This window comes from Rattus norvegicus, chromosome 15 (genome assembly GCF_036323735.1).
Source record: "Rattus norvegicus strain BN/NHsdMcwi chromosome 15, GRCr8, whole genome shotgun sequence".
In the NCBI taxonomy this organism is placed as follows: domain Eukaryota; kingdom Metazoa; phylum Chordata; class Mammalia; order Rodentia; family Muridae; genus Rattus; species Rattus norvegicus.
In genome coordinates, this window is record NC_086033.1 from 28,114,725 (window position 1) to 28,141,020 (window position 26,296).

At 41.7% G+C, this 26,296-nt stretch overlaps 1 pseudogene and 2 gene segments (V, D, J or C); all 3 read left to right on the forward strand.

The window, feature by feature from the left end:
• Positions 1-2,837: 2,837 nt before the first annotated feature.
• On the forward strand, positions 2,838-3,594 carry Travl1 (T cell receptor alpha variable like 1; annotated as a pseudogene). Its single transcript, XR_010058260.1, has 2 exons — positions 2,838-2,889; positions 3,036-3,594. The product of XR_010058260.1 is annotated as a T cell receptor alpha variable like 1 (transcript).
• Positions 3,595-9,102: 5,508 nt separating this feature from the next.
• Positions 9,103-10,715, forward strand: LOC134478845 (T cell receptor alpha variable 22-like). The segment is given in 2 exon segments: positions 9,103-9,154; positions 9,329-10,715. Coding segments are annotated over 2 exon segments (387 nt in total).
• Positions 10,716-15,157: 4,442 nt separating this feature from the next.
• LOC108348207 (T cell receptor alpha variable 23/delta variable 6-like) lies at positions 15,158-15,742 on the forward strand. The segment is given in 2 exon segments: positions 15,158-15,209; positions 15,357-15,742. Coding segments are annotated over 2 exon segments (438 nt in total).
• Positions 15,743-26,296: the final 10,554 nt, after the last annotated feature.

Here is a 26,296-nt window from a genome sequence, read left to right on the forward strand (position 1 = left end):
ATACATACTATATTTGTTTTGGGGGTCTGGGTAACATGACTCAGGATGATTTTTTTCTAGTTTCAACCATTTACTTGTAAATTTCATAGCTCAATACTGAGTGATATTTCATTGTGTATATGTACCACATCTTCATTACCTATCCTGGGATCTAGGCTGCTCCCAATTTCTAGTTATTATGAATTGAAGAGCAGAAAACAAGTGTTTCTGTAGTAGGACAGAGTCCTATGAGGATGTGCCCAATGTGGGGTAGTTGAGTATTGAAATGCATCTAGTTCTGTCTTCCTGAAGAACATCGCACTTGGTTCCATAGTGGCTGTCAAAGTTAGCACTCTCTCCAGCAGTGGATAAGTGTTCCCTTTACACTACATTTTCACTCACATAAGGTATTTATTTTATTGATTTTGGTCCTTATTACTGATGTAAGGTGAAATCTCATAGAGGTTTTAATTCACATTTTTCCTGAGGTCTAAAGATGTTGAAATTTTCTTTGAATATTTTTCAGCCATTTGTGTTTTTTATTTTGAGAACATTCTGTTTAGATCATACCCAGTTTTACTTAGGTTGTTTCTTTTCCTGATGAGCAGTCTTTTTATTTTTTATTTATTTATATTAGATATAATTCCTTGTACTAGCTGGTTTTGTGTGTCAACTTGACACAAGCTGGAGTTATCACAGAGAAAGGAGCCTCCCTTGAGGAAATGAGGAAATGCCTCCATGAGATCCAGCTGTAAAGCATTTTCTCAATTAGTGATCAAGGGTGGGAGGGCCCATTCTGGGTGGTGCCATCCCTGGGCTGTGTTGTATAAGAAAGCAGGCTGAGCAAGCCAGGGGAACAAGCCAGTAAGCAGCATTCATCCATGGCCTCTGCATCAGCTCCTGCTTCCTGACCTGCTTGAGTTCTGCCCTGACTTCCTTTGGTGATGAACAGCAATGTGGAAGTGTAAGCTGAATAAACCCTTTCCTCCCCAATTTGCTTCTTGTGCATAATGTGTTTGCAGGAATAGAAACTCTGACTATGACAGTCCTATATCATATGCATAATTGATAGTGATAATTTCTCCTTCCATAAAGTCCCATATTGTTCAAATCATGGCCTATATACAAGTTTTTCAGTTTCATGAAGTTCCACTTATCAATTATTGTTTTTAGCAACTGTGCTATTGATGTCCTGATCAGAAGGTTTTTTTCCTGTACCAATGATTTCAAGACTATTCCACATTTCTCTGTTAGATTCAGAATATCTTTACATCTATTCATGTCCTTGTTCTATTTATACTTGAGTTTTATGGACTTAATGTCTGGTCTTTAATTATATTCCCTTGATCAACATGTCTGTTTTAATGCCAATACCATGCTCTTTTTCTGACAATAATTTTGTAGAACAACTCAAAATCCAGGATTGTGATATCACAAGCAGTTCTTTTATTGTTCTTGATTGTTTTAGCCATCTATGTTTTTGGTGTGTCATATGAAGCTGAAGTATTTTTCTACTTGTGTGAAGATTTCTGTTGGAATTTTGATGCAGATTGCATTGTATCTGTCAATTGCTTTTTGTTAGGATGGCCACTTTCACTATATTAATCCTGCCAACCAATAAGCCTGGGGTATCATATCTGATTTCTTCTATTTCTTCTGTGTTTTAAAACTGTTCTATATACACTTTTCATTTACATGTGTAGAGTTTATACAAGATATTTCTATATTTTTGAGACTATTGTGATATGTGTTGTTTCAATGATTTCTTTCTTAATGTGTTTGTTTTTACTATATGGAAGTCTACTGAGTTATACATGTTTCTTTTCTCTCTTGCTGCTTTGCTGAAAGTGTTATCAGCTGTAGGAGTTCCTAGGGGAGTCTTTAACATATAAAAATCATATAATTGTCAAGTAAAGATACTTGACTTCTTCCTTCCTTATTTGTGTCTTCTTGATCTTTAATTGTCTTATAACTCTAGCTAAGATTTCAATCACTAAATTGATTAAATGGACAACTTTGTATGGTTCCTGATTTTGGTGGAAATGCTTTAAAATTTGCTCCATTTAGGTTGATTCTTGGTTGTGAGTTTGCTGTATATTGATTCTTTATTTTGTTGAGCCATGTCCCTTGTGTCTAGTCTCTTCAGGACTTCTATTATGAAGTCATGTTTATAAAAGTATCTCTTATTCGCCAGATGTAATTGTAGTCTCTGGAGCTTACTGCCTGTGTATACTAGCCTCAGTCTAGTCCTGGAAGCGTGGGAGCATCTTCACAGAAGCGGGGCCAGGGGGAAGTATGGAGAAGGGGAAAGGGGGATAACATTTGAAATGTAAATAATAAAATATTCAAGAAATATAAAATTTAAAAAAAGAAAGGGGGTGGGGACACAGAACTGGGTTAGACTGGAAAGAACAGATAAATACAATCAAGCTTCATTGCATAACATTCTCTAAGAACGAATAAAATGAGAAAAGGTAGATAAATTTTATCAGAGGTGTATTTGAATGTGTATATTCTTTTATATATGCTCACCACACTAAATACCGTAGGATACAAATAGTTCAGTAGCACTAGTGATTTCAGGCATCCACTGGGGACTGGAGACCTGCCTCCTTTGTGGAGCTTCCAAGTTTCTTTACAATGTGCTCTCCTGATCTCTGTGGCACAGGTTGAAGGGAAATCAGCAGAGGGCGCTGCCGCTTCAGATGTGGTTAACATCTCATTCACATGGTTGTTTAAAAGGACAGACTCACTGTGCAGACAGAGGTCCTTGTCTCTGAGTGAGGAGTTTGAGGAGATTCTGCAGAGGACTTGCCCTGTGACCTTGGTGCACTCAAGGACCAAGTGTCATTTCTTCTATGAACATGCTTCCTGACACCTGCTCTGTTCTCGTGCTCCTCCTAATGCTCAGTAAGTTATGTTTAACTCTAAGGGTTAATGATGTCCTTTTCTTACAACTCTAGAAGTCTTTAGTGTTGCTTCTCAAATAAAAAAGTAATTCCTCTGTATTTATGCATTTATGTACTTATTTATTCATTTTTATTATTTATTTTCAGGAAGGAGCAATGGAGACTCAGTGACCCAGACAGAAGGCCTGGTCACTCTCACAGAGGGGTCGCCTGTGATGCTGAACTGTACCTTTCAGACTGCTTATTCAGATATTTCCCTGTTCTGGTATGTGCAATATCTCAATAAAGCTCCTGAGCTACTCCTGAGGAGCTCTACAGACAACAAGAGGACCGAGCACGAAGGGTTCCACGCCGCTCTCCATAAGAGCAGCCGCTCCTTCCGTCTGCAGAAGCCCTCAGCACAGCTGTCAGACTCTGCCCTGTACTACTGTGCTGTGGAGACACAGTGAGGGAGACGGCAGGGGAAGCTGCACATGAACCCAGGGTGCAGGAGGGCTGAGGAGAGGGAAGGCCGGGGGAGGGAGGCTATGTGCTTTGGCTAAGTGATTGTTTTCCTAGCTGTCTGAAAATACCTACAAATCACAGGTCAAATTCCTAGAAATGTAGGTATTTGTGGTTATTTTGACAAGATAGGATGGATGTCAGTGCTAGTAAGAACCCAGGTTTTGATCCCCAGAAATAGCGCCAGACCTCTCCCAGAAAATACCTCCAGGGAAACCCTACCATGGAACTTAGCTCTACCTGGCTGTCTTACAAAATTGAGTGATTTAAGTTTTCTAACAATCGTCTGTTATTACCCCGCGAATTTATGACAAATGAAGAACATAGACTCTAGCATTCAAAATCTGCTTCAGTCTCACTCCATACGTTATGTACATTTTTCCTCGCCTAGGTACATCTTTCAAAGATTCCCTCCTTATTCCCATCTCAGTTCTTGTCTTTTGTTGTGAAGAGACACCACAATCAAGACAATTTACAAAAAGGGCATTTAATTGAGGGTTTAATCACAGTATCAGAGGGTGACCATTATGATGGGGAGTGTAGCAGTCAGGCAGGCAGGCAGGCAGGCATGGCCCTGGAGCAGTAGCTAAGGGCTTACATCTTATAACAAGCAAGGGGCAGAGAGAGGGAGAACTGGGTCTGGTTTTGGCTTTGAGATTTCTAAGATCACCACCAATGACATGTTTCTCCTGACATGATCTCACCTCATGATCCTTCCTAAACAATCTACCATCTAAGAACAAAACATTCAGATATTTGAGCCTATTGGGGCCATTCTCATTCAAACCACCATACTCCGTGACAGTCTTCACTTAGTGAATGTGCTCATGAAATACAGCTGGTGGAGCTTTCAAGATGATGCCCGGAGAGGGAGCTCGTTCCCTCCCTTCCCAGTTCTACATCTTGTGAAGGAGGGAGCTTGTGTATCAAGAAAACTCTCCCTATTAATGACCACTCTCTTCCTCCATTGCACTTTGACTAAATCCTGATAATGTGGTGTAGCCACTCACCTGGGATTTGGGTTCTTTGATAATATGGGAAAGGAGAGAAAGGTTTTGAATCTTCTCAATTCTCTAAACAAAATATTAGTTTAAACTCAAATGCTCTGGTATTCATGTTTATCTCTTTCTAAAGAAAGAAAGACCTGAAATTTAAAAAATAAAAAAAACAAACTGTAATGTGTGTTAAGAAAGACTCAGTTTTCTGTACATAAAGAAGTGAATGTTATCTTACAGTTTATGTAGAAAAATGGAATGTCAAATTGTGTTTCTACTCCAAAAACTCTTACTAATGGCCCAGCATAGAACAGAGTCTCTCAGGTGAGAGCTTGTCAAGACTGGAATGAGTGCTAAATCTAATAAAAAATCCCAGTGTCAGGCAAGGGAACCCTCCTTTAAAGTTGTTGGTCAGGGGATTTCTAGAGTTTCTTCCAAATAAAATTGGTTACTACCACTGCCATTGATTGCCTCATAGAACATGAAGGTAAGACCATTTTGTTTAGGGCACCATGTACTTCAGACATAGGGCTTGGAGGAATATATAACTAGAACTGCCCTGAAGACTCCTCCCTGAGGTGAGTTCTCATAGTGTGCAGAGGTGCTCTGTAAGACTCCACTGGAGAAAAGCAATGAATAATCATACCAAAATGTAAAGTCTCTGAAAGAAAACAATGACCAACGTGTCAGGATATCCACAGGGTGTAATAGCAGCACTTCCACATTGGGAGAAGCTAACATATGCCTTACTGAACTTAAGGCACGTTCAGTAGGAGGGAACTTCAGCCTAAAACTCTAAACCTAGTAAACTCCCCATGGCTGAGAATGTCATAGACACTAAAGGAGAACCCACTCCAGCCGCTTTCCTAAATCAGTGTAGCTCCTAACTGTATTCAAATTATTTATAATTACACACAGAGACAAATGTAGTTTTCAGCCCTCATCAAGGAACTTTCGTTTTGAAGCAGATGAGGCCACTACAGCGATGACAACTGACCCGAATGCAGAGTGAATGGCTATGAGATGTCCAGTCCCAGTTGTGCTCCAGAGTCCCTTATCCAGATAGACTCCAGGTATAAGAAGTGCCAGTGGTGGGGTCACATGGCATAGTCTTGAGTTTTAAACTGTGTTTAAAAAGTACAACATTTTGAAGACTGTTCTTCACCAAATGCCCCTCAATTACAATTTCACCCACCAGGTGATGAGGAAGTGGCCATAAACATATTTTGGATCTGGCTCGGTTGCATGGCTGAGTCCACAGTCTCTCCATTGTAGATGCTGCCAACATCATTTCTCAGCTTTTAGCCAATGCTGGTTTACATTATGAGTATTTGCTTCCTGGTTCCTTAACTCAAATCAAAGTGGTTTATTTCCAGACAGTGTCTGGTGTTGGAACCTGTATCTCTCCCCCCTCCCTAACTGCTTCTAATATGCTTTTCTGCTCTCACTGTTCACTGCTTCGACACTTTGTGCTCTCTGACCTGTCTAAGGAGGATTTGTCCTTAGTGAGCTGCCTTTGCAAAAATTGCCTCACAGAATGGACCTGTTAAGGTTCTCAATGCCCTCATTTTGATTGATCACGCACACACGCGCGCGCGCGCGCACACACACACACACACTGGGGGAGGCAGGCAGGAGAAGAAGAGGGGGAGGGAGAGGGAGATTAACCCTTGCTAGACTGAGAATTGTGGTACTGGAACAGGAAGTCGATTCTCATAACCACTGCCCACTGGTGTCCATGCTCTGCATAGTTTCCTCCTGTAGGCAGGACTTACAGTATGGCAGGTGGCAATCCTAAGTTATGTTGAATTCATAAGAAAGGAAGGCACTACACAGGTAACTAAGGCTCTCATCACTTTACCATTTGTTGATGGGACTTAGAGTTCACCAAACTGAAGATTGTCTGTGCTGGACTTGTTATTTTAAATGTACTTTCACAATGTTTATTTGAATATATACTTCTAAATTCACTTATTCATATGGAAACACATGTGCAATATTCTTAGCTGCATAAATCACACATCTTTCTCCGCATTTTGATGACATATTCTAGAAATCTAGTAACTCCTCAGTTTCTGAATTCTGTGTTCCTGGCTTTTGTTTGAAATGAGTAAAGAAGCTGTGATTTTATCACTGTATAATATTTTTCTCCCATTTCATTTCATAACTTTATATTCTTCTTTTTAAAACCTATAAGCCTTACAGTTAGACACACATTACCCTTTCCATGTGGATGATTACCAATCCTCCTTATTCACCCTGGGAAGGCAGCAGGAACAGAGGAAAGTCCACAGCAGTTGGGAACTTCTCAGTTCTCAGTTGAGCCTCTTGAGGACACTCCTCTCTGCAAAATGAACGGTTTTGCCATAGATTACAGTCAACTCAAGGAAACCTCCCATCTCTGCCCTGCCCTGCCATCCCCTCTCATCTTAACTCACCTCTCCCCATAGCATATTTAGCTTTATACTACCTGTGCTTACTACCCTATTTTCTTACCAACTCATTCTTGTCTTACTACCCCATTTTAGTTTCCTGGCTTTGGGAGGGTGAATGGGATAATAGTGGGTTCTGGAACGAGTTGTAGGAGGTGTTGGGAGGTGGTGGTCATGAGTGTATTATGTTCGTGTATGAAATTACTGAATAATTATTTTTTAAAACCTCTTCCACTTTCAGTAAATGTTCCGACAGAACATTTGCTCTACCTTACACAGAGGGTAGAGGCAGGCCAAGGAAAAGAAAATGTCTCTTCTTAGTTGTTTCTTCAGTGTTATTAGGATGAAGGTTTCTAAAGCTCCTTCAGCTCAGAGCAACCTCTGTCTACCTCATCAAACTTTATTTGCTTCCTGGGAAGGAGTGAGCTGCTGTCTGCTCACCTTGTTGACCTTGTTGTGTACACGAAAGCTCAGAGAACCCTGTGAGTGTCACTGCCTCAGTAGGTGTTCTTCACAGAAAGAACAGTGTGTGGCTTTAGTCTGAACAGAGACCCTCCTGTGGCTGAGTTCCCCACACAGCACTGACGCTGTAGGAGGGGGCAGAGCCCAGGGGCGCCCCACCATGATGGCTGCACCCGTGAATGTTCAGCAGCTGCTCATCCCTTGTCCCTCAGGGTCCTTCCCTGCATGTGTGACACTCTCATCTGGGTCACCTGAAGCTCACACAGGAATTCTGTTTGTCTCAGGCGTGGGGAGCTTTCAGGTTCAGTGCAGGAAGGGTGAACATCTCACCAAATGAGGATCCCCTGAGAATGGGACCAAGGGAGCTGGGTGCTCCTCTGCCCTGAGTCACAAGTGCTGAGGTGGACACAACCTGAGCCTTGCGGAGTAGGAGACCAGGGTCCCAGCCTCAGGCACTTTCAGGGGGGTTGGCATGGTCCCTGAAAGCAACAAGCAGAGAAAGTGCAATCTTGGGAAGTGCTTCATTCCTATGGGATAAATCTGAGCTGCCATTTACTTGTGTTTTGTTAGAAAAAGATATCTGATTCTTGAGGAACATTTTCACCGAAGAGTAAAAATTGTACAAAATTACATTAATGAATTCTGATCAAACTAGAGGTAATTAATTGTTTTAATACTGTATGAGACAACTACAGGCTTAGATGTCATAATGTTTACTGTGAGCTAGTTTTGAGGAGATTGTGTGTGTGTGTGTGTGTGTGTGTGTGTGTGTGTGTGTATGTGTGTTCTTACTAGTTTCATTTCTTAAGTAATCTTCATTATGGTGAAACTTTAAAATGCACTCCTGTGTTGTTATGAATGCAAGCCCATGGTTTCCTGCAGTCACCATGTGCACCAGCACACCAGGGCTGCTGCCCCACCCTGCCCCTGTCACTCTAGACTGCACACTCCTGCATTAGTTTCCCCAGTGTTCTTCCTTCGTACACAGTCACCATTTTCTGCAGCATTTAGAACACATCTTGACTATTACAGGAGTGTCCCACATTTTAAAATGCATTCCAAAGCTAGGAAACCATTACACTTATGCTATATCTCTATTTTCTCTTTTTTTCTTCCTTTCTTCCTTCCTTTCTTTCTTCCTCTCTCTCTCTCTCTCTCTCTCTCTCTCTCTCTCTCTCTCTCTCTCTCTCTCTCTCTCTCCCTACTGCAGTGATTTCATTTAAATTATTTCACAGTGAAGACTGGTTTTTGTAAGGTTTGTTAGTGAGTCTATGCCAATGTCAACCCATGCAGAGGTTCTGAGGAAGACAGATGAGAGCATCAGAATCCCTGGAGCTGGAGTTACAGGCAGCTGTGAGGCACCTGGTGCAGATGTTAGGAAGGGAACTAAGGTCCTACCAGGACAGCAGGCACCATTATCTGCTGACCCATCTTTCAGGCAGCAGTTCATGGTCTTTCGGGAGAGCACGCACCTGTTCCCTGGTTGTTGTTTCTCTGAGTTTCCAGGCTACTGTGCGGCTGAAGCATGTTCTCTTTGATGTGCCCGGTCCTCCCCTGCTCCTGGTTTCCTAAGTACATAGAACCCCAGGGTCATCTCAAAATGTACCCTTCCCTCACTGTTCTCCACCCAGATTCTAGGCAGGTCTGGCTTGTGAGGAGCTTCAGACTCTGAAGTCAGGGAGGAAACAACACAGGGTATGGCCTCTTAGGGTTCCTGGGTGGAGCTGATTAGTCTCAGGAGGAGGGGTCACTTCACCATCCCCACTGTCACCACAGCCCAGGGGTTGGTTACTTGCTTCTGTTTCCAGCAGCCACACAAGCACCATGAAGAGGCTGCTGCGCTCTCTGCTGGGGCTTCTGTGCACCCAGGTTTGCTGTGAGTCTGGCTGTCAGCATTCAGGGCACCTGAGAGGATCTGGCTCAGCACATGGAGGGGTGGGGGTGAAGCTTAGGAGTCCTGCAGAGCTCCCACCTTCTCAGAGGACATGTTCAAGGCTCTGTGGGCACTGCAATGACAGTCATCAGTGTCTCTTTCTCTGTTTCTAATCAGGGGTGAAAGGGCAGCAAGTGCAGCAGAGTCCTGTGTCCTTGGTTCTGCAGGAGGGAGAGAACGCAGAGCTGCAGTGCAAATTTTCCACCACAGCAACTGAGCTGCAGTGGTTTTTCCAACGTCCTGGGGGAAGCCTGGTCAGCCTGTTGAACAATCCTTCTGGGACAAAGCAGAGTGGAAGACTGACATCCACGACAGTGGTTAAGGAACAAAGCAGCTCTTTGCACATTTCTTCCTCCCAGACCACAGACTCGGGCACTTATTTCTGTGCTATGAATCCACAGTGCTCCCCACACACCTGCAGCCTGTACACAAAACTTCAGCTGGGTGGGTGAGTGCCTAACCAGTCACAAGACATCAGGAAGCCACCACAGAATGTCTGCCAGGGTTAATATCATTTTTTTATTTATATTTGTAGAATTTTAACTTCATGTAAGCTTTGGCCTATGAGGTTAAGGACTTTGGTTTTTATCTTTATTGTTCAATACATGCTTTGTTCTGAGGCATAGATGTCCATTCTAGAACTAATAGAGAGGCTGACAGGAGGTTTGAATCAATGTGATCATTTAAGCCACACTGCAAAGACAGCTGCTGTGCTCTCTGCTGGGGCTTCTGTGCACCCAGGTTTGCTGTGAGTCTGGCTGTCAGCATTCAGGGCACCTAAGGATCTGGCTCAGGAAATGAAGAGGTGAGGGAAAGCTGCTCCATTGTTCTGCAGAGCACCCATCTTCTCAGAGGTCATGGGAGTGTTTACAGGGCTCCTGGATGCTGCAATGACAACCATCTGTGAAACAGCTATTTCTCTGTTTCTAATCAGTGGTGAAAGGGCAAGAAATTGTAAGGAGAAACGGAGTGGAAATCAAAGGCAGGCATCCAGGTAGTACTGCTGTGGATGGGGTCAGGGTTAGTGAAGAGAAATCAAACTGCAGCAACAGCCAGAAGATCAAGCCATGTAAGCTATAGGAGGCACAGAAAGGTGGATGCTCCAGCATTCTTATCGCTGCTATGAAAAAATGCAACCTAGAGGGTGAAAGAATGTATTGTGCTTTTGCTTCCAGGTCATAGTTCATCGTTGGTGGTAATCAAGGCAGGAACTCAAACAGGAGATTCAAATAGAAACCGTGGAGAAAGTCTGTTGCTAACTCACTCACAGACTCATTCTTCATTAGCTTCCTTACATAGACCTGGTCACTTTCCCACAAAATGGTGGCACCCACAGTGGGCTGGTCTCCAATACATCAAAAAATGCTCCTTAGCATTATAGTGTAATTTTATTAAATTTACAGAAAACTTTAGGGTATATTGAAGCTATTGAATCTTCCAGTTCATTCTTTTGAGTTATCTTTTCATTCATTTAACTTTACTTGTCACTGCTTTGAGATTTTCTAGACAGACATCTGAAGATCTTCAAGAAAATAACTATAAAATATGAAAAAAGAACTCAACCATGTATTATTATTAAACAGTATATATAACACTATTACACATAGTTTAAATAACTTTAAATAGAATGTTTTCAAAGCTTTTACAACTTGATAAAAGAGAATGACTGACTCATTCTATAATGAACAATATAATGACTCTCTTAATGCGCATGCATGGGATAAGGACAAATACTTAGAATTCAGCTATGGATTGTCTGGTTTAGTACAGCGGAGGTTGTGGGGTCTCCATGACTTTAGTAGGTGATGGAGGCCATTACAGAAAACCACAGCAATTCAAAGTGAGGAGCTGTGGATCCTAGTGATGGTGGGTGTGTCTACAGTACAACCCCTGTTCCTGCTGAGACTCAAGAAACCCTGGAGAAGTCAGCAGGAAAGATGGTGGAAGCCAGAGGGTCAGGTGATGCTGTGTAACTAACTGTGTCTCCTGGGAATGTTGGAAGCTGCACAGATGAGATCTCACCAACATAACTGCCTCAACAGGAGCTGAAACACAGCAGCTAAAGTGGACAGGGAAAGCACACACAGTCTCCATTCTAGACAATGAACTACTGGAAACCAAGAATGCCGATGATGGGGAAATGGTCTTTCCCTGAGAGGAGCACACCAATTGGTTATCCAATACTGATTGGTCAGTACTGAAGACATACACACAATTAACATAGAGACTGAAGAAATTGTATTTCTGTATGCATGAATAAATGTGTATGCACATACATATGTAACAATATTTAATGAAAACAGAGGACATAGATTTGAAGAGCAAGGAGAAATAGATGGCCAGTTTGGGGAAGAGGAAAGGGAAGGAGGGGTTGATGTGATTATATGTAATTCCCAATACTAAGAGAAACATAAAATTAGTGGAAAAGTTATGTTTATGGTTTAATAATAATTTGTACAAGTAGTTTGTATTCGGGGTAAATAAAACATAACTCATGTCAAATTCAGCCATTTACTTATTTTATGATGGTTTAATATAAGTAATGTGCATTTTCATTTCCTCATTTCTTATGAGTGGCTTCTTGTTTTCCAGAAGGAAGTAGTTTTAGGCAAGATAGGAAGATGGGGACTTGGAGAAATGTCTGGAAGGGAAGGAAAGAAAGCCATCCTGTGGTTGACCTCAACATAGGTCAGAAATATTGTCCCCCAGAGTGTCCATGAATTTCCTCAAGGCCTGAACCTTAAGCTCAAAAATCTGCTGAGGGAAGACTTCCCTATGTGGCCACAGGGGGGCAGTGCTGCTTCAGAGCAGCGGAGGGCTCTGGCTCTTCTGCACCGCTCAGTAAGATGGAATTTAAATTGTTTAAAATAAGTAAAGCCTTATGTCCTATGTTGCCTAAGTTTACTTAGAGATCAAATCCATGGATCTATCCAGTCATTTACCTATAGTATATCTGTTAATCCTGGGCCCTTCTTGTCAACAAACAGGAATTTGCAAGTGAACACTAGGAAGATGCACGTTATCCTTCAAGGACAAGGGCACATTAACTTCTCTATTGTCCATCTCTAAGGTTGTCACCCACATGTGGTCCTTCTCAAGCCACACTGATATAACCCAGTGCTTTCCACTGGGAAATCTGTGTTTCATTTGAAGCCAGTTCAATCTTCTCCATCAAGATCTTCTCTGACTGGATGGGGAGGCGATATCCACACTCTTTCCTTCATCATCTTCTCTAGACACATAGGTATCTGTGGTCGTCTTCAGTTTTCTGTTCCTGAGTGCTGAGGCTAGTTCAAAGACTAGAACTGTGCCTGTCATGGAAAGACACGGAAACACAACCCAGAGAGTTGGAAGTTAGGCACTCAGCGAATGATAGCACTTCTTCCTCATCCTTCTTTGACTTTTTCAGTTTTCAAGTCTCTGTATTCAGTCACAGTCTTAAAATAAATATTCAATGAGAATCTTAGAGATAGTTGAAATCACCCATCCTCTCTGGCAGTATCAGAGACCCTCACCATTGATATGGAGCAGCTTTGGCCAACGTCTCCCTGCTGTGCATGTTACAGGACTTTTTTACCAAGCAGCCATGTGTCACTATAAGGACTGTTCAGGTGTCACTGTGCTGTGTGGCTCCATTTTCTCTGCTTTGGATCCTGTCCTAACTACCCTCGGTGCAGGACTGTAATGTAGAACTGGTAAAACGGAATAACCCTTTGTTGTTTTGGGTCAGAGTTTCATCATAGCAGGAAGTAATTAATACAGAAATTAATCCCAGGAGCATGAGGGTGTTGCTATGTCGAACCTGACCATGCTGCCTTTTGGGAAGATTGTGGGAGTCTTTTGGAATTTTGGAAGAGAAAGGCCATAAGTGCTCAGAATGTAATGAGCTCTACTGCTGGGGTGTTAGGACATAAGAATCATGTGAGATGTACAGACAGTGTAGGCCTGGCTTAGAAGATTTAAAAGAGAAGAAAAACCCTACCAGGACAGTTGATTAGATGATTTGAATTAAAATCTGTGCAAATGAATCCTCTGCTTTTTGGGGACAATTTGTTCTGATGAGGTAGGCCTGAAGAGTCAGTTGTAATGAACATGGGATTAACTGAAGCAAATCTTCTTGGAATTCTCTCCTAAGGTTCCACACACAGAAACTGTGGTCTGGGGAGATCAGGGCTTCAACTGTAAAAACAACATAGCAATCAAAGTGTAAGAGTCTCACATATGACACCGTTTGCAGAGCAGAAGCTGCAGGACAGAAGGGAACGTGGGAGAAGCTAAGGCTTAGCACCAGGAATTTACTTTGTCTGCTCCAAGTGGACTCTGGTTCTTACCACTTGGAGTAAGAAGTTTGTAACTTGTTTTGGATTTTACAGGAACAGAGTGTTAGAGAAGTTTAGATATTAAAAAGGTTTTGAACCTTTAAAGTACTTAAAATATTTTAAAAGACTGGTTATTTAAAAGTTATATTTTGTTTTATATTGTGATACTAAAATGAGAACTTGTAGCTCAACAAGAAAAGAAAGATTGTCGTTTAATAATGATTTTTATGTATCAGGTTGACAAGTGGTAAGTTGTGATGGATAATTTTTTGTCAACTTGACACAAAGTAGATACCCAGGAAAAAGGAACCACAATCCAAAACTTGTATTTGACTTACTAACGGTTCGGAGGCATGTATGTGAACATTTTCTTCATTGACAATTGATATGAGCTTGACATCCATGTTTGACATCCATTTTGGTAGATATCCCTGGGAAGCTTGCCTTTTCCAAAGTTAGATGTAGGAGGAGAGAATCTGGAGAACAAGAAACTGGGAGGAGGGTCTGAGAAGAGAGGGTAGAGGGGAAACTGTACGTGGGATGTTATATATGAAGGAAGAATAAATAAAAATAATTGATTCGGAAGTGCCCAGCTCACTGTTAGCACTGTCACTCTTGGGCAAGAGGTCCTTGATAGTATAAAAATCAAGATGTGCAAGCCAGGAGAGCAAGCCAGTGAGCGCTTTTTGTTTATGTTTCCTGACACGATTTCAGCCTGAAATCCTGACTTGACTTGTTTAGGGATACACAATAATCTGAAATGTAAACCGCAGAAATCATTTCCTCTCCAAGTTGCTTCTGGTCATTATATTTATCTTGGCAGTAGAAAAAAAAAGCTAATTCACACACCAAAAGAGGCAGCCCATTCTTTGCGCTGGCTTTTTTATTTGCTAGCCTGTGGTGTCTTGTAGGAGCATTCCCCTTAGCCCATGTGTGTGTGTCTATGCTTCTAGGATTGAGAACCTTTAAATTTATCCTTTCTTTCATCACATCATCAAAGCTATCAGCACACATTAATTGTACAAATTACTGACTTGTGAAATATTAATATACACATATGTGGTGAGGTTTTTCATATTCATCTTGCCTTCACTCTCCATTGTCCTCTTGTTTTCTCTGCCCCTGTCCCCCTCCCCTTACGCATTTGTCTAACTTACAGTTTTAGGTCATCTTTACTTTCCCCCATCTTTATTTATTTGTGAGTGTGTGTGTGCTTTCATAAAGAAGAATACTTATGTGATGTGTGTCCCTACATGTCTGCTTTACTTATAATATCACGTCCTTCAATACCATCCATGTTCCTACAGATGTTGTGAGTTGCTATTTCCTCATAGATGAATATCACTCTGCTGTTTTAGGTACAAGATTTTCTCCATTCATCAGTAGACAGGTGGTGCATGAGTTGCACCTCCATTTTGGCAATGGTTTTAGTGCTAAAATAAATGTGCATATGCAGGTATCTCTTGAGCAAAATGGGAAGTACTTCTTATGTCAGAAAGAGCTTCAGAAAAAGTGTTTGTGAAGGGTGGAGCCTGCTGAAAGGACTGAGGTGCCTGTGAAGTTGGAGTCTGTTCTGTGGGGAGATAAAAGGCCACCTGAGTTCCCCACATGCTTCAGTCTAGGAGGAATGGACAAGATCCTGACAGCATCGTTTTTACTCCTAGGCCTTCACCTGGCTGGTGAGTCATAGAGGAGAAACCCAAAGATAATGTGGATTAATGGATTAATGTGGAGGCACAAGAGAATTGAGCCACCAGGAAGTCATGATATCATAAGCAGGAAGTAATTCCTGCGAAGCTAACAACAGTTGTTATTTCTCTACACAGGGGTGAGTGGCCAGCAGGAGAGACGTGACCAGCAGCAGGTCAAACAAAGTCCCATATCTCTGACAGTCTGGGAAGGAGGACCCACATTTCTGAGCTGCAGTTATGAGGACAGTGCTTTTGACTACTTCCCATGGTATCAGCAGTTCCCTGGGGAAGGCCCTGTACTCCTGATAGCCATACGATCAGTGTCCAATAAAAAGAAAGATGGACGATTCACAGTCTTCTTCAGGAAAAGTGAGAAACAGCTCTCCTTGCACATCGAAGACTCTCAGCCTGGAGACTCAGCCACCTACTTCTGTGCAGCAAGGGCACAGTGCTCTCCACACACCTGCAGCCCAGACCCAAACCTGCAGCTGAGGCTCCAGCAAAGCCTTGCTACGGGCTGAGCCTGGCAGAGATGCACAGGAGTTGTCATGTGCAGGAGCAGGTGAAGAGGTCACTCAGTGAGTGTGAGGATTAGACCATTGGTCCAGAGACAGACCAAGCTGGAGTCATGGCTTGCTTTCTCCAGTCTCCCTCAAGAGCAGCTGGCGTCTTCCATCCATTCCCTTAGCTAGTTTAGATGAACCACTTTGCTGCGTAGTTGTATAAATAGTTCTCTGTGTGATTGGTTTGTGGCAACTATAAATTACAGAGTCCCTGTCTCCCTGCACTCTTGTCAACAATGTTCTGAATGTGTGGTATTACAGTGCAGTGTCAGGAGGCAATGACTTTGGCTCCCGGATAGGAATCACATAGAGCTTTCTTTTACCTTAATTTCCTCTGATGACCAGAGTAGTGGTGATTCACATGACCACTTCCTCTTGTTTTGCCTCTCATATCCTCATCTACCTCCAACAAATTCAAGTACGCAAAGCAGGAGGTTTTCACAAGGATGCAGTCATGTCTACAATAGACAGAAGACATCAGTGGGGAATGAAGAATTCAATTTCCTCATATAATGAAAATGCATAACCTTCATTAAAGAAATAATTTCACATGTGTATTTCATAGATGAACAAAATATAAAGTAGATGTAAAACTCTTATCATATAAAATCAGCTCCCATCTGTACAGACATCTGCAATGCAAAGAATTGAAAAAGAACCTCTTATTGCATAACACTTTGCCAGGCTTACTCATTTGGTGCTGTAGAAATGCCAACCAGATTTCTAATGGAAAAACTTTCATTGTCTTATACGTTTAAATATTTTCTTGTCACAGAGTTGATGTGACAAGATGGAAGCCAAGTGAGGAGGAATGTGAGCCTAGGACTGGGAATCTCGCCTTAGCAACACAGTGGAACTCTGTCTCAGGAGAACAACATGAACAAAAGCACTGTGGAAGATATTTAATTTAAGAATGTGAACGCTATAAATTCTCTTTCTCATCCACAGTGAATAGATTTTTCAGTATCACAAAGGGAAAGTTACAAAGGAAAATAAAGCCAGTTGGCATTAAGCATAGGAGATATATCTCAAAATACCAGTAAGTGACCTTCCCATGTCCTTCAAAATCTTCTATCCTTGTCACATTTTAAACTAGAGTCAGAAATTGGAAACAGTATTTGCATCTGATTGGGTAGGATTCACAGAATGCAGACACTGAGCTTGGATGTCAGCAGGAGAGGGAAAGCATACTTAAGGATGTACCACAGAGAATTTGGAAACTCTGGGTACCTTGAGGCCGAACCCTGAGCTTCCTCTGGAATGAAAGGCTGCAAATTATTTAAAGAGAGCTGAGAGAGAGAGTTATGACAGATTGATGTAGTATAACATAACAATAACCACTTCGGTGTCTTCCTGTGGTGGGCAAGCAAACGTCTGCTTTTGGAGTTTGAGGTTTGACATAAATTCCTTTGCCAGATACATTTTCAGCCTGCAGTCAATTGTGTGTGGGGGTCTCCATGCTTCAGTGTCTGAAGCAATAAATATTTTGGCCATTGCTGATGTAGTCATGGTTTTGTGAGAGAAAGATGATTTACAGAAGGGTTTTCTTTTTCTGAAAACTCTAACAATAACTGAAGAACAACACCAACTATAGGCTCCTGTGACAGTGAATGGCATCACTGAACATCTAGATACTGAAGCTCCTCACTCTCATGCTTCTCCTTCTCCAACTCCTGCCAAGATTCCCAGAGCTGTGTCATCGGATAAGCCTTTGTCAGGGCCATTGGCTCTTCAGGACCCAACGTGACAGTTCAGTCTCACAAATCTGTTTTGATTTTATTTTTCTGTGATGCTTTGCGGATGTGAATTCCCAGTAGTTTGGGGGTAAGGAGGAAGGAAGGGTAAGGATTTCTGGTTTGTCTCTGCAAAAAGCCAGGACTGGTGATCATGCTTCACCTTTAATCAGACTGGACTCAGAACAGTTGACAGTTGAGTGAGTAAAGGCAATAGAGTGGGGACTCATGCTCATCTTCCCAACTCCCCTTTCCAGTCTACCAACTTCATGTTCTTTCTCCCTCTCTCAGTTTCAAAAATCAAAATAAAACAAAAATATCACCCACCCCAAACAACAAAATCAAAACCCACAAAATAATAATCAAAACAACAAACAGGCCAATAAATTTAAACGTGCCAAAACAAAGCAAAACTGACATGACAGGAGTTATGGGAGGGAAAACCTGAATAAACATGTAATAGGAACAAAGTGTTGATTGCAAAAGGGAAGAAGCTGCTGCAATTGGTTCCTGGTGCTAAAGAAACCACTTTTCTTCCCTGTCGACCACGACATCAGTGAGGCAGCTCTGTCTCCTAACTCCATTTTATGTCTGTTTTCACATTCCTCAGTTGCATCTGCCTTGACTACACATTGGGAATCTCTATAACCCTGACCTTGGTCCAGACATATTTACCAAAATGTTATTTATAGTGACTAAATATGAATAAAATAATTGAAGACAGAGTCGAAATAAATGTTATGTTGTACCTGAAATACCTACTACGTTCTGTCAAAATAGAAGTTACAAAGTTACTAAGACACTAGCTGAACTTTGATATAACTTGGTCTTTCATGGTTTTTATAAAAATGCTGTATGCCTGACCTTTGACACCAAGAGACTCTAAGGCATTACCACTTTATTGGTCACTGGCCAAAAATTAAAGGGCTCTTATAATCTTGATTACCCTAATTAGCATGGTAGTCTGCATTCCACCTACACTACAGGGCAGGACCCCTAACACATAATGGATTACACATTCTCTCTGTGCTTTTGATTTGGTTTGGTTTTGTCTTTTCACTGTTTTTTTAATCTATTACATTTTTTAAAAAAAATAATGGTTTTGAGGCAGACAGACAGACAGAGGAGAGAGAGAGAGAGAGAGAGAGAGGGGGGGGGAGATCATGGAGTTGGGTTAGGTAGAAGGTAGGGGAAAGGATTTGGAAGGTGTTGGGGTAAGGGGAAAGAATATGATTAAAAATATTGCATGAAAAACTTATTTTATGAGGCAATAAATAAAAATTAAAAAATTTTGTTCTGAGATGTCCCCTCAGGCCTTATCACAGATCACAGATTGATTTATTAATTTTGATATTTTAAGTTATTATTTTTATTTTAATTAAAACATATTTACCTCATTTTCCCCTCCTCTTCCCTCCCTGAAACACCTTCTGTGTCCACCACCTCCAGCTTCACTTAAGCTCTCCAATAGTAATTTCAAATCCATGGCCACTTTTTCTATGGTTACCCTTTTACACATACACATACACATACACACACACACACACACACACACACACAAACACACGCACGCACGCACGTGCACACACACACACAAACACACACACCTCTAATGTGTGTATATGACTATATAAATACAACCTGTTGTGTTGTGTCTGGTGTTGCTTGTGTGATTTCTGTGCTGACAACTTGATGCTGTAGCATTCATCAAATGCTCCTCCCTGGGGATGTCTATTTGTCCCTGGCAGCAGTACTCAGTTGTCTGTAGTTCTTTGTCTAGGGATGGAGCCCCATGACATTTACTATGTCTATGGGCGCCATCATTGTTCAGGACTAGTTATGCAGTCTGTTGTGGTATCAACCAAGAGCATTGTTCCATGTCATTTCTAACAGACAGTCTTACAGCAGACTTCCTGGCCTTCTGACTCTTAGACTTTCTTGCTGCCTTCTTTTCTCCAGTGTTTTCTGAGTATTCAGCATAGATGTGGATGTAGAGAGAGATACAGCGTCTTGCTGTAGATGTATTCAAGGGGCTGACTATCCCATGATCGATTGTTCGCTATATTTTGACCAGGAGTTTCCTATAACAGTCTCCATCTGCTGCAAAGGAAAGCTTCCTTGAGAAACAGGAGAGCGACACTTACTCATGGGCATAAGGAGGAGTATTTAGACTACAGTTTATAAAGGTTTCTAGTTTATTAAGTGGTAATAGTAGATTCTCCTCTAAGACCCATAACTTCATGAGGTTTGAGTAGGTAGCTACCGTTTAATGCCAAGCCTGGTTTCCCTCTTGAGAGGCATTGTTTACAACCATTGCACCTGTGTAAGTACCTTGCAGGGTTGTTCACTAATGTGATTCATAAGAATCACGTCAAGGTAGAACTATTGGTGTCTTCCCTGCTTTGGCAACTTGAATGGTACCTTTTGATGTTATGAAAGTTAGCGGTCAGCAGCGAGGTTTTCAGGTCAGATCCAGTTCAAGTCTTTAAAGTCCTATGAACAACGTGCACTGTATCTTCAATAGGGACTTGACTTCAATCTCTGGTATCCAAGGACAACAGGAATAGCCAGCACTCTTCCTAGAGCCTCTTGGATTCCCATGACCCACATATGGAGAGAAGTTTCTCATGCCTGGTATTTGGTTTCTTATTAGATGATCTGTCTCTTGAGGGGGTATTGCCACCTTGAGTGGGATAACTTCATTGAAAAATACAGAATCTAATTCAAGTAAAAATGAAACAATAAGTATCTTTAAGGCTATTTGAAACATCCTCAGTGGCATTATTCTCTCTCTCTCTCTCTCTCTCTCTCTCTCTCTCTCTCTCTCTTTCTCTCTCTCTCCATCTGTATTAAACTTCCTTTCCCCTTCTGAACTAAGCACACTATTATCCCAATTTTCCTGAATTACTAACTTCTTTTTATGACTTTTGAATGTTAAGCTTTATTCTTTTTACAAGGTTTGATTGATTGATTTTGTGTGTGTGTGTGTGTGTGTGTGTGTGTGTGTGTATGCTGTCACACACATCTGTGTGAGTACACAAAGACTTGTGTATATACATGGTTGATCACTCCTGTGTGCATGTGAAGGACAAAAGATGGTGTCCAATCCCTCAAGGCTGGAGTTGGAGTTTTTGCAGGACACTTAGCTTGTCAAATGTCCTGGGAGCTGAGCTTCTACCTCTATCATTAGCAGCAAGTGCTGTTCACTGATGAGCTGTCTCTCTGCCAATCTTAAACTTTATCCTCACTAGGAAGTATTGTCTATCAATAAGTCACAAGGAAAGACACAGGAGCATTTAGAATAAGACCAATTGTTCAGTCCAGGACTTAAACCCAGTGTACTCCAAAGCCACATCTCAGAGGCTGTGGCCATGCAGCAGAACATCCACCTGCTCTGTGGAGAACTAGAGCAGGGCAGAGCCCTGCCGTCCTGAGCTCCCCAGGCAGCTGTGGCTCCCATGGTCTCCTGCTAAGTACAGAGACTGCAGTCCAGGGCATGTGATCTCTGCTCTCAGCAGTGAAGTGAACAGAGGAGGATACCTCAGAGTCCTCAGTAGTCTCTGATGTACTTGCTTATTGGTCATTTAATCTCATAGAGAGGCCTGGAGCTGTTTCAGAGACCTTGTTTGTATTTTCTCTTTTGATTGCTTCTTGGATTAATGACTACACCTGGAAGATGAAGAGCTACATTCAGAATAGGATACAGCAGGACACAGAAATTCCACCACCAAGTCACCTGGAATTAGCATGTTTCTAAGTACAGACGGTTTATGTGTAGCATGGACATGTAATAGGTTTGAGTCACAGAGAGACCTGGCAAGTTTATTATGAGACCATTTTGTAAATTAAAAATACACAGAATTTAACAAGCAAGACTGAATATTCATGTCAGTGAGACAGAAACTTCAAGGACATGTAATAAGTATAGTTCTCTGTTTGGAGAGAAATGAACATACTTTCTGAATAAAACTTGATGTTAGACTTTAAAAACCTAATCATTTTTTGTAACAGTGGGTTTTTTAATTGGTATAATGTCTGTCTGTCAATCTTCCCCGCCCCATCTCTGTATGTATGTTTCTCTGTGTTTGTTCATCTGTCTCTCCGTGTGCCTATGTGTGTTTGTGTTTCTATGTGTCTTTGTGTATGTATGTATGTATGTATGTATCTCTGTCTCTCTGTTCATCTTTCTCCGTGTGTGTGTGTGTGTGTGTGTGTGTGTGTGTGTGTGTGTGTATATAAACAAGTAGTCAACATTGGGTATCTTCCTCTATTGCTTTCTACATTTATTGATTGGATAATTGTTTGTTTGTTTGATTAATTGATTGATTACTTAGTTGAGGCTTTCACTGAGACTGAAGCCCACCGACTGACTGACTAGTGAGATTCCAGGATTCTCTTGTCTCTGCTTCTTAGTGCTCAGACTTCAGGTGCATCCACAGCAACTGACTTCATGTGTGACTGCTGGAGATGACTCATGATTCGTAACTGACCCCTGACACACTGAGCATCTACTTAGCCTCTAAAGATTATTATGTCATTCCTCTCACTATTTTACAGACTATGAACAGACAGGGATCTTTAATAATTCTGATCTACTATCCTTCACCATGTGATTTAAAACTAACTTTGTTCACTGCAGAATTTAGATAAACCAACACACTCACTAAGAGGAAGATAATTTCAGATCCCAAAGGTTCATGGGGTAATTTATGAGATCCTTGAGAACTTTTTTTCTTTATTAAGCTTAATAGGACAACAGAATAGCACCCAGGTGTGTAAAGCAGCTACATCCTCAGCAGGCATGAGTTTTCTGAAGTTCCCTTTTCTAAGTGCTGCCCATTTTGATGACTAAGAAAAACAAGGAAGCAAGTAAAGGTCTGTGGTGAGCTACACATTTGATCTTTGTGTATGGAACTTGTGGCCTATGTTCACACAAAACCCCATTTCCTGCTTGAGGAAAGACACACAGGCAGTTCATCTGCACACTGCCTGTTGCTCAGACTGAGAGCTGAGCTGGGACAGAACGGACACACTCATGCAGAGGGACAAGTGCCACATGCCTCCTCGGAGCCTGCTCTGTGTGCTGGTGGCCTTGGCTTTGTCTGGTATGAAGCATCATGTATAACTAAGGGTATCCAACAGGAAGCATTGCCCCAAGAATATGACAGTTCCTATAGACAGGAGGGACAAGAGGGATTAGAGGGAAGCCAGCACAATGTGTATTCAGTTAGCTTTCTCTTTGGGTCCTAAGGTTCCCAATTCTAACAAGATTTGGTTTACACTGCCACAGGATAAGCTTTTAATTCATTCTTCTGATTGTTTTGCAGGATGTAATGTGGCCCAGAAAGTGACTCAGGTCCAGTCAACAGCAAGCAGGCAGGAGGGGGAAGACATCACCCTGGACTGTTCATATGAGACAAGTTATGTCACATATTATCTTTTTTGGTACAAGCAGCTTCTTAGTAGAGAGATGGTTTTCCTTATTCACCAAATTTCTTCTTCTACTGCAGAAAAGAGGAGTGGCCGCTATTCTGTAGTCTTCCAAAAATCACTCAAGTCCATCAGCCTTGTCATTTCAGCCTCTCAGCCAGAGGATTCGGGGAAGTATTTCTGTGCTCTCAAAGAATTGACACAGTGTTCAAAGTGACAGCACAAGCTGAACAAAAACTGGGGCTCCTTAAACAGAGCCCCTCTGAGGGAGGGAGTCCAGCTGAGACGCACACCTGCACATGCTGAACAAGAAGATTTCAACTGTGGATGCCCCATCTGTGGTCTGCATCAGAACTGTGTTTCTAAGTAAAACCTCAGACCATGCAATTTAGAAAGAACTATGGTGAGCGGCTTTCTATACTACATTGTCTTAAAACAGAGTTAAAAATAGACCACTAAGAATATATGTAATATTTTCTGCACTTGGGAGTCTTGCACTGCAATAATTTGAAGTTTCTCTTTAATTTGTTAACAGCACATATCTCAGAGGAGGCATCTGGAATAGCAAAGAACATAATTTCATGAAGAAAGTTGCACTCAGAGAAGGAGGTCCAGCATGAATGTAGTAGTCAAAGATAGACTATAAGGATTTCTCTCAATGAAATACTGGTGGTGACTGGGTTACCCCACCAATCTTTATCTTTGTATCTAGTACTGAGCCTGAGGTACTGAAGGTCAGCTTAACCAGCAGTTGGGGAGCACCGTACATGAGCATAGCACCTGGCTGTCCTGAGATTTGTGCGAATTCAGTGAGACCCAGAAAGCCAATGGAATCTAGAAGGATAAATCTCCCTCACCTCCTCAGTCCCTCTGGTTTGGGGGAGCATCAGAAGAAGTCATGCCATTTGCCAACGTGATATACACAGACTCGACCTGAATAAAAAAAAGCTGTAGAAGTGAGGAGTAGAGAGTTAATGGTAAAGTGAGCTGGAATCTAATGGACATCAAATATTTATGGGGCCTGAATCTGCAGGGCTATATAAAAATAACTAAATATATTACACCTGTTTCTTAAGTCTTCTACAGTTGTCTTTTCCATGTCCACCCCCAAAACACAGCAACATGGAGAAGGAAACTCTGAGAAATGTGTTTCCAGATATGTTTTTAAAGATTATTTTTATATCATGTGTGTAACCTTTTTGTCAGCATGTATCTACGGTATATACTCACTGGGTGAAGTCTGGTGCTCATGGAGGCCAGAAGGGGATATTTGATAATGGAAATTGGAGTTATCGAAGGAAAGGATTTACCATGTGGATGTCAGGCACTGAATCTAAGTCCTCTGCAAAAGTAGTGGCTGCTTTTAATTAGTGAGTGTATGTTCCAGCCCCTGTTTCTAGGTAATTTGCATAAACTGTACATAATAAAAGAGATAAATAACTTTAATTCACAAATTAAAAACAATAGGCTACCTGTGGGGCATTAACAAAGAATACTATCTGTGTCTCCAGGAAACACCTCCCATAGCTAAGAACATCAAACACTGAAAGTCAAACCATAGAGATCAGCATAGGAAGTAATTGAAAGCTGTAAACATGGCACTGCACGTCTCATATTTGACAAAGGAGACTTCAGGCCACAGCTAGTCAGAGAGCTGAGGAGAGCCACTGCATAATCACAGAGGGTAAGTCTTGTGCATGTGAGTACACGGAGCATGGCTCCCAGTTCAACAAAATAAACTCTAATTTTCAGAAAATGTCACATGTGTCCCTAATCAGTAATGATCTTAGACTTCAATGTTTCACTGTGACTTTAGCAAGTCTTCCTAAATTAAAAACCAACAAAGAAACTTCAGAGCAAAAGATTCTGCAAGTCCACCTCTCTGAATTTGGCAGGAGAATACCAGGCAGAGAAGGGAAACCAATGTGCACTCAGAGAACTCACTGAATGCAAGCGACAGAATCTTAACAGATGTAAAATTTATATTCTTTACTCTAAGAAATAAAAACCTGATAAGTCAACAAGGGACACAAATTTAAAGAACGTTTTAATGAATAAATAAGTGTAATATCCTATGAATTTGCTTGTAGTTGTCCTTTTTAAAGATTCCTCAGGAATTGTATAGCTGGGTCCTCAGGTGGTAGTATTCCCAATTTTCTGAGGAACGTCCAGATTGATTTCCAGAGTGGTTTTACCAGCTTGAAATCCCACCAGAAATGGAGAAGTGTTCCTCTTTCTCTACATCATTGCCAGCATCTGTTGTCACCTGAGATTTTTATCTTAGCCATTTTGACTGGGGTGAGGTAGAATCTCAGGGTTGTTTTGATTTGCATTTCCCTGACAACTAAGAATGTTGAACATTTCTTTGGGTGCTTCTCAGTGATTTGTTATCCCAGAAAATTTGACACAGTACTACCTAAGGACTCAGCTATACCATTCCTGGGCATATTCCCAAAAGATGCTCCAACATATAACAAGTACAGATGTTTCACTATGTTCACAGCAGCCTTATTTATAATAGCCAGAAGCTGGAAGCAACCTAGATGCCCTTCAACAGAGGAATGGATGCAGACAATGTGGTACATCTAGACAATGGAGTACTACTCAGCTATCAAAAACAATGACCATGAAATTCATAGGCAAATGGATGGAACTAGAAAATATCCTGAGTGAGGTAACCCAATCACAAAAAAAAGAAACACACACACACACACACACACACGGTATGCACTTACTGGTAAGTAGATATTAGCCCAAAAGTTTGGATTACCCAAAATACAATCCACAGAACACATGAAGTTCAAGAAGAAGGATGACCAAAGTGAGGATACTTCTATCCTTATGGGGAACAAACATATTCATAGGAAGAGATATGGAGGCAAAGTTTGGAGTAAAGGCTGAAGAAAAGGCCATCCAGAGACTGCCCCACCTGGGAATCCAGTCCATGTACATATAGCCACCAAACCCAGACAATATTGCTGGTGCCAAGAAGTGCATGCTGACAGTAGCCTGATATAGCTGTCTCCTGAGAGTCTCTGAGAGAGCCTGACAAGTACAGAGGCGAATGTTCACAGTCAATCATTGAACTGAGAATGGGGTCCCCATTGGAGGAGTTAGAAAAAAAGGATTGAAGGAGCTGAAGGGGCTTGCAACCCCAGAACAACAATACCAACCACCAGAGCCCCCAGGGACTAAGTCACCATCCAAAGAGTACACATGGACAGACCCATGTCTCCTCTGCAAATTCAAAGGATGGCCTTGTTGGGCACCAAAGGTAGGAGCCCTTGGTCCTGCCAAGGCTGGACCCCTCCAGTGTAGGGGAATATCAGAGCAGGGAGGGGAGGTGGGA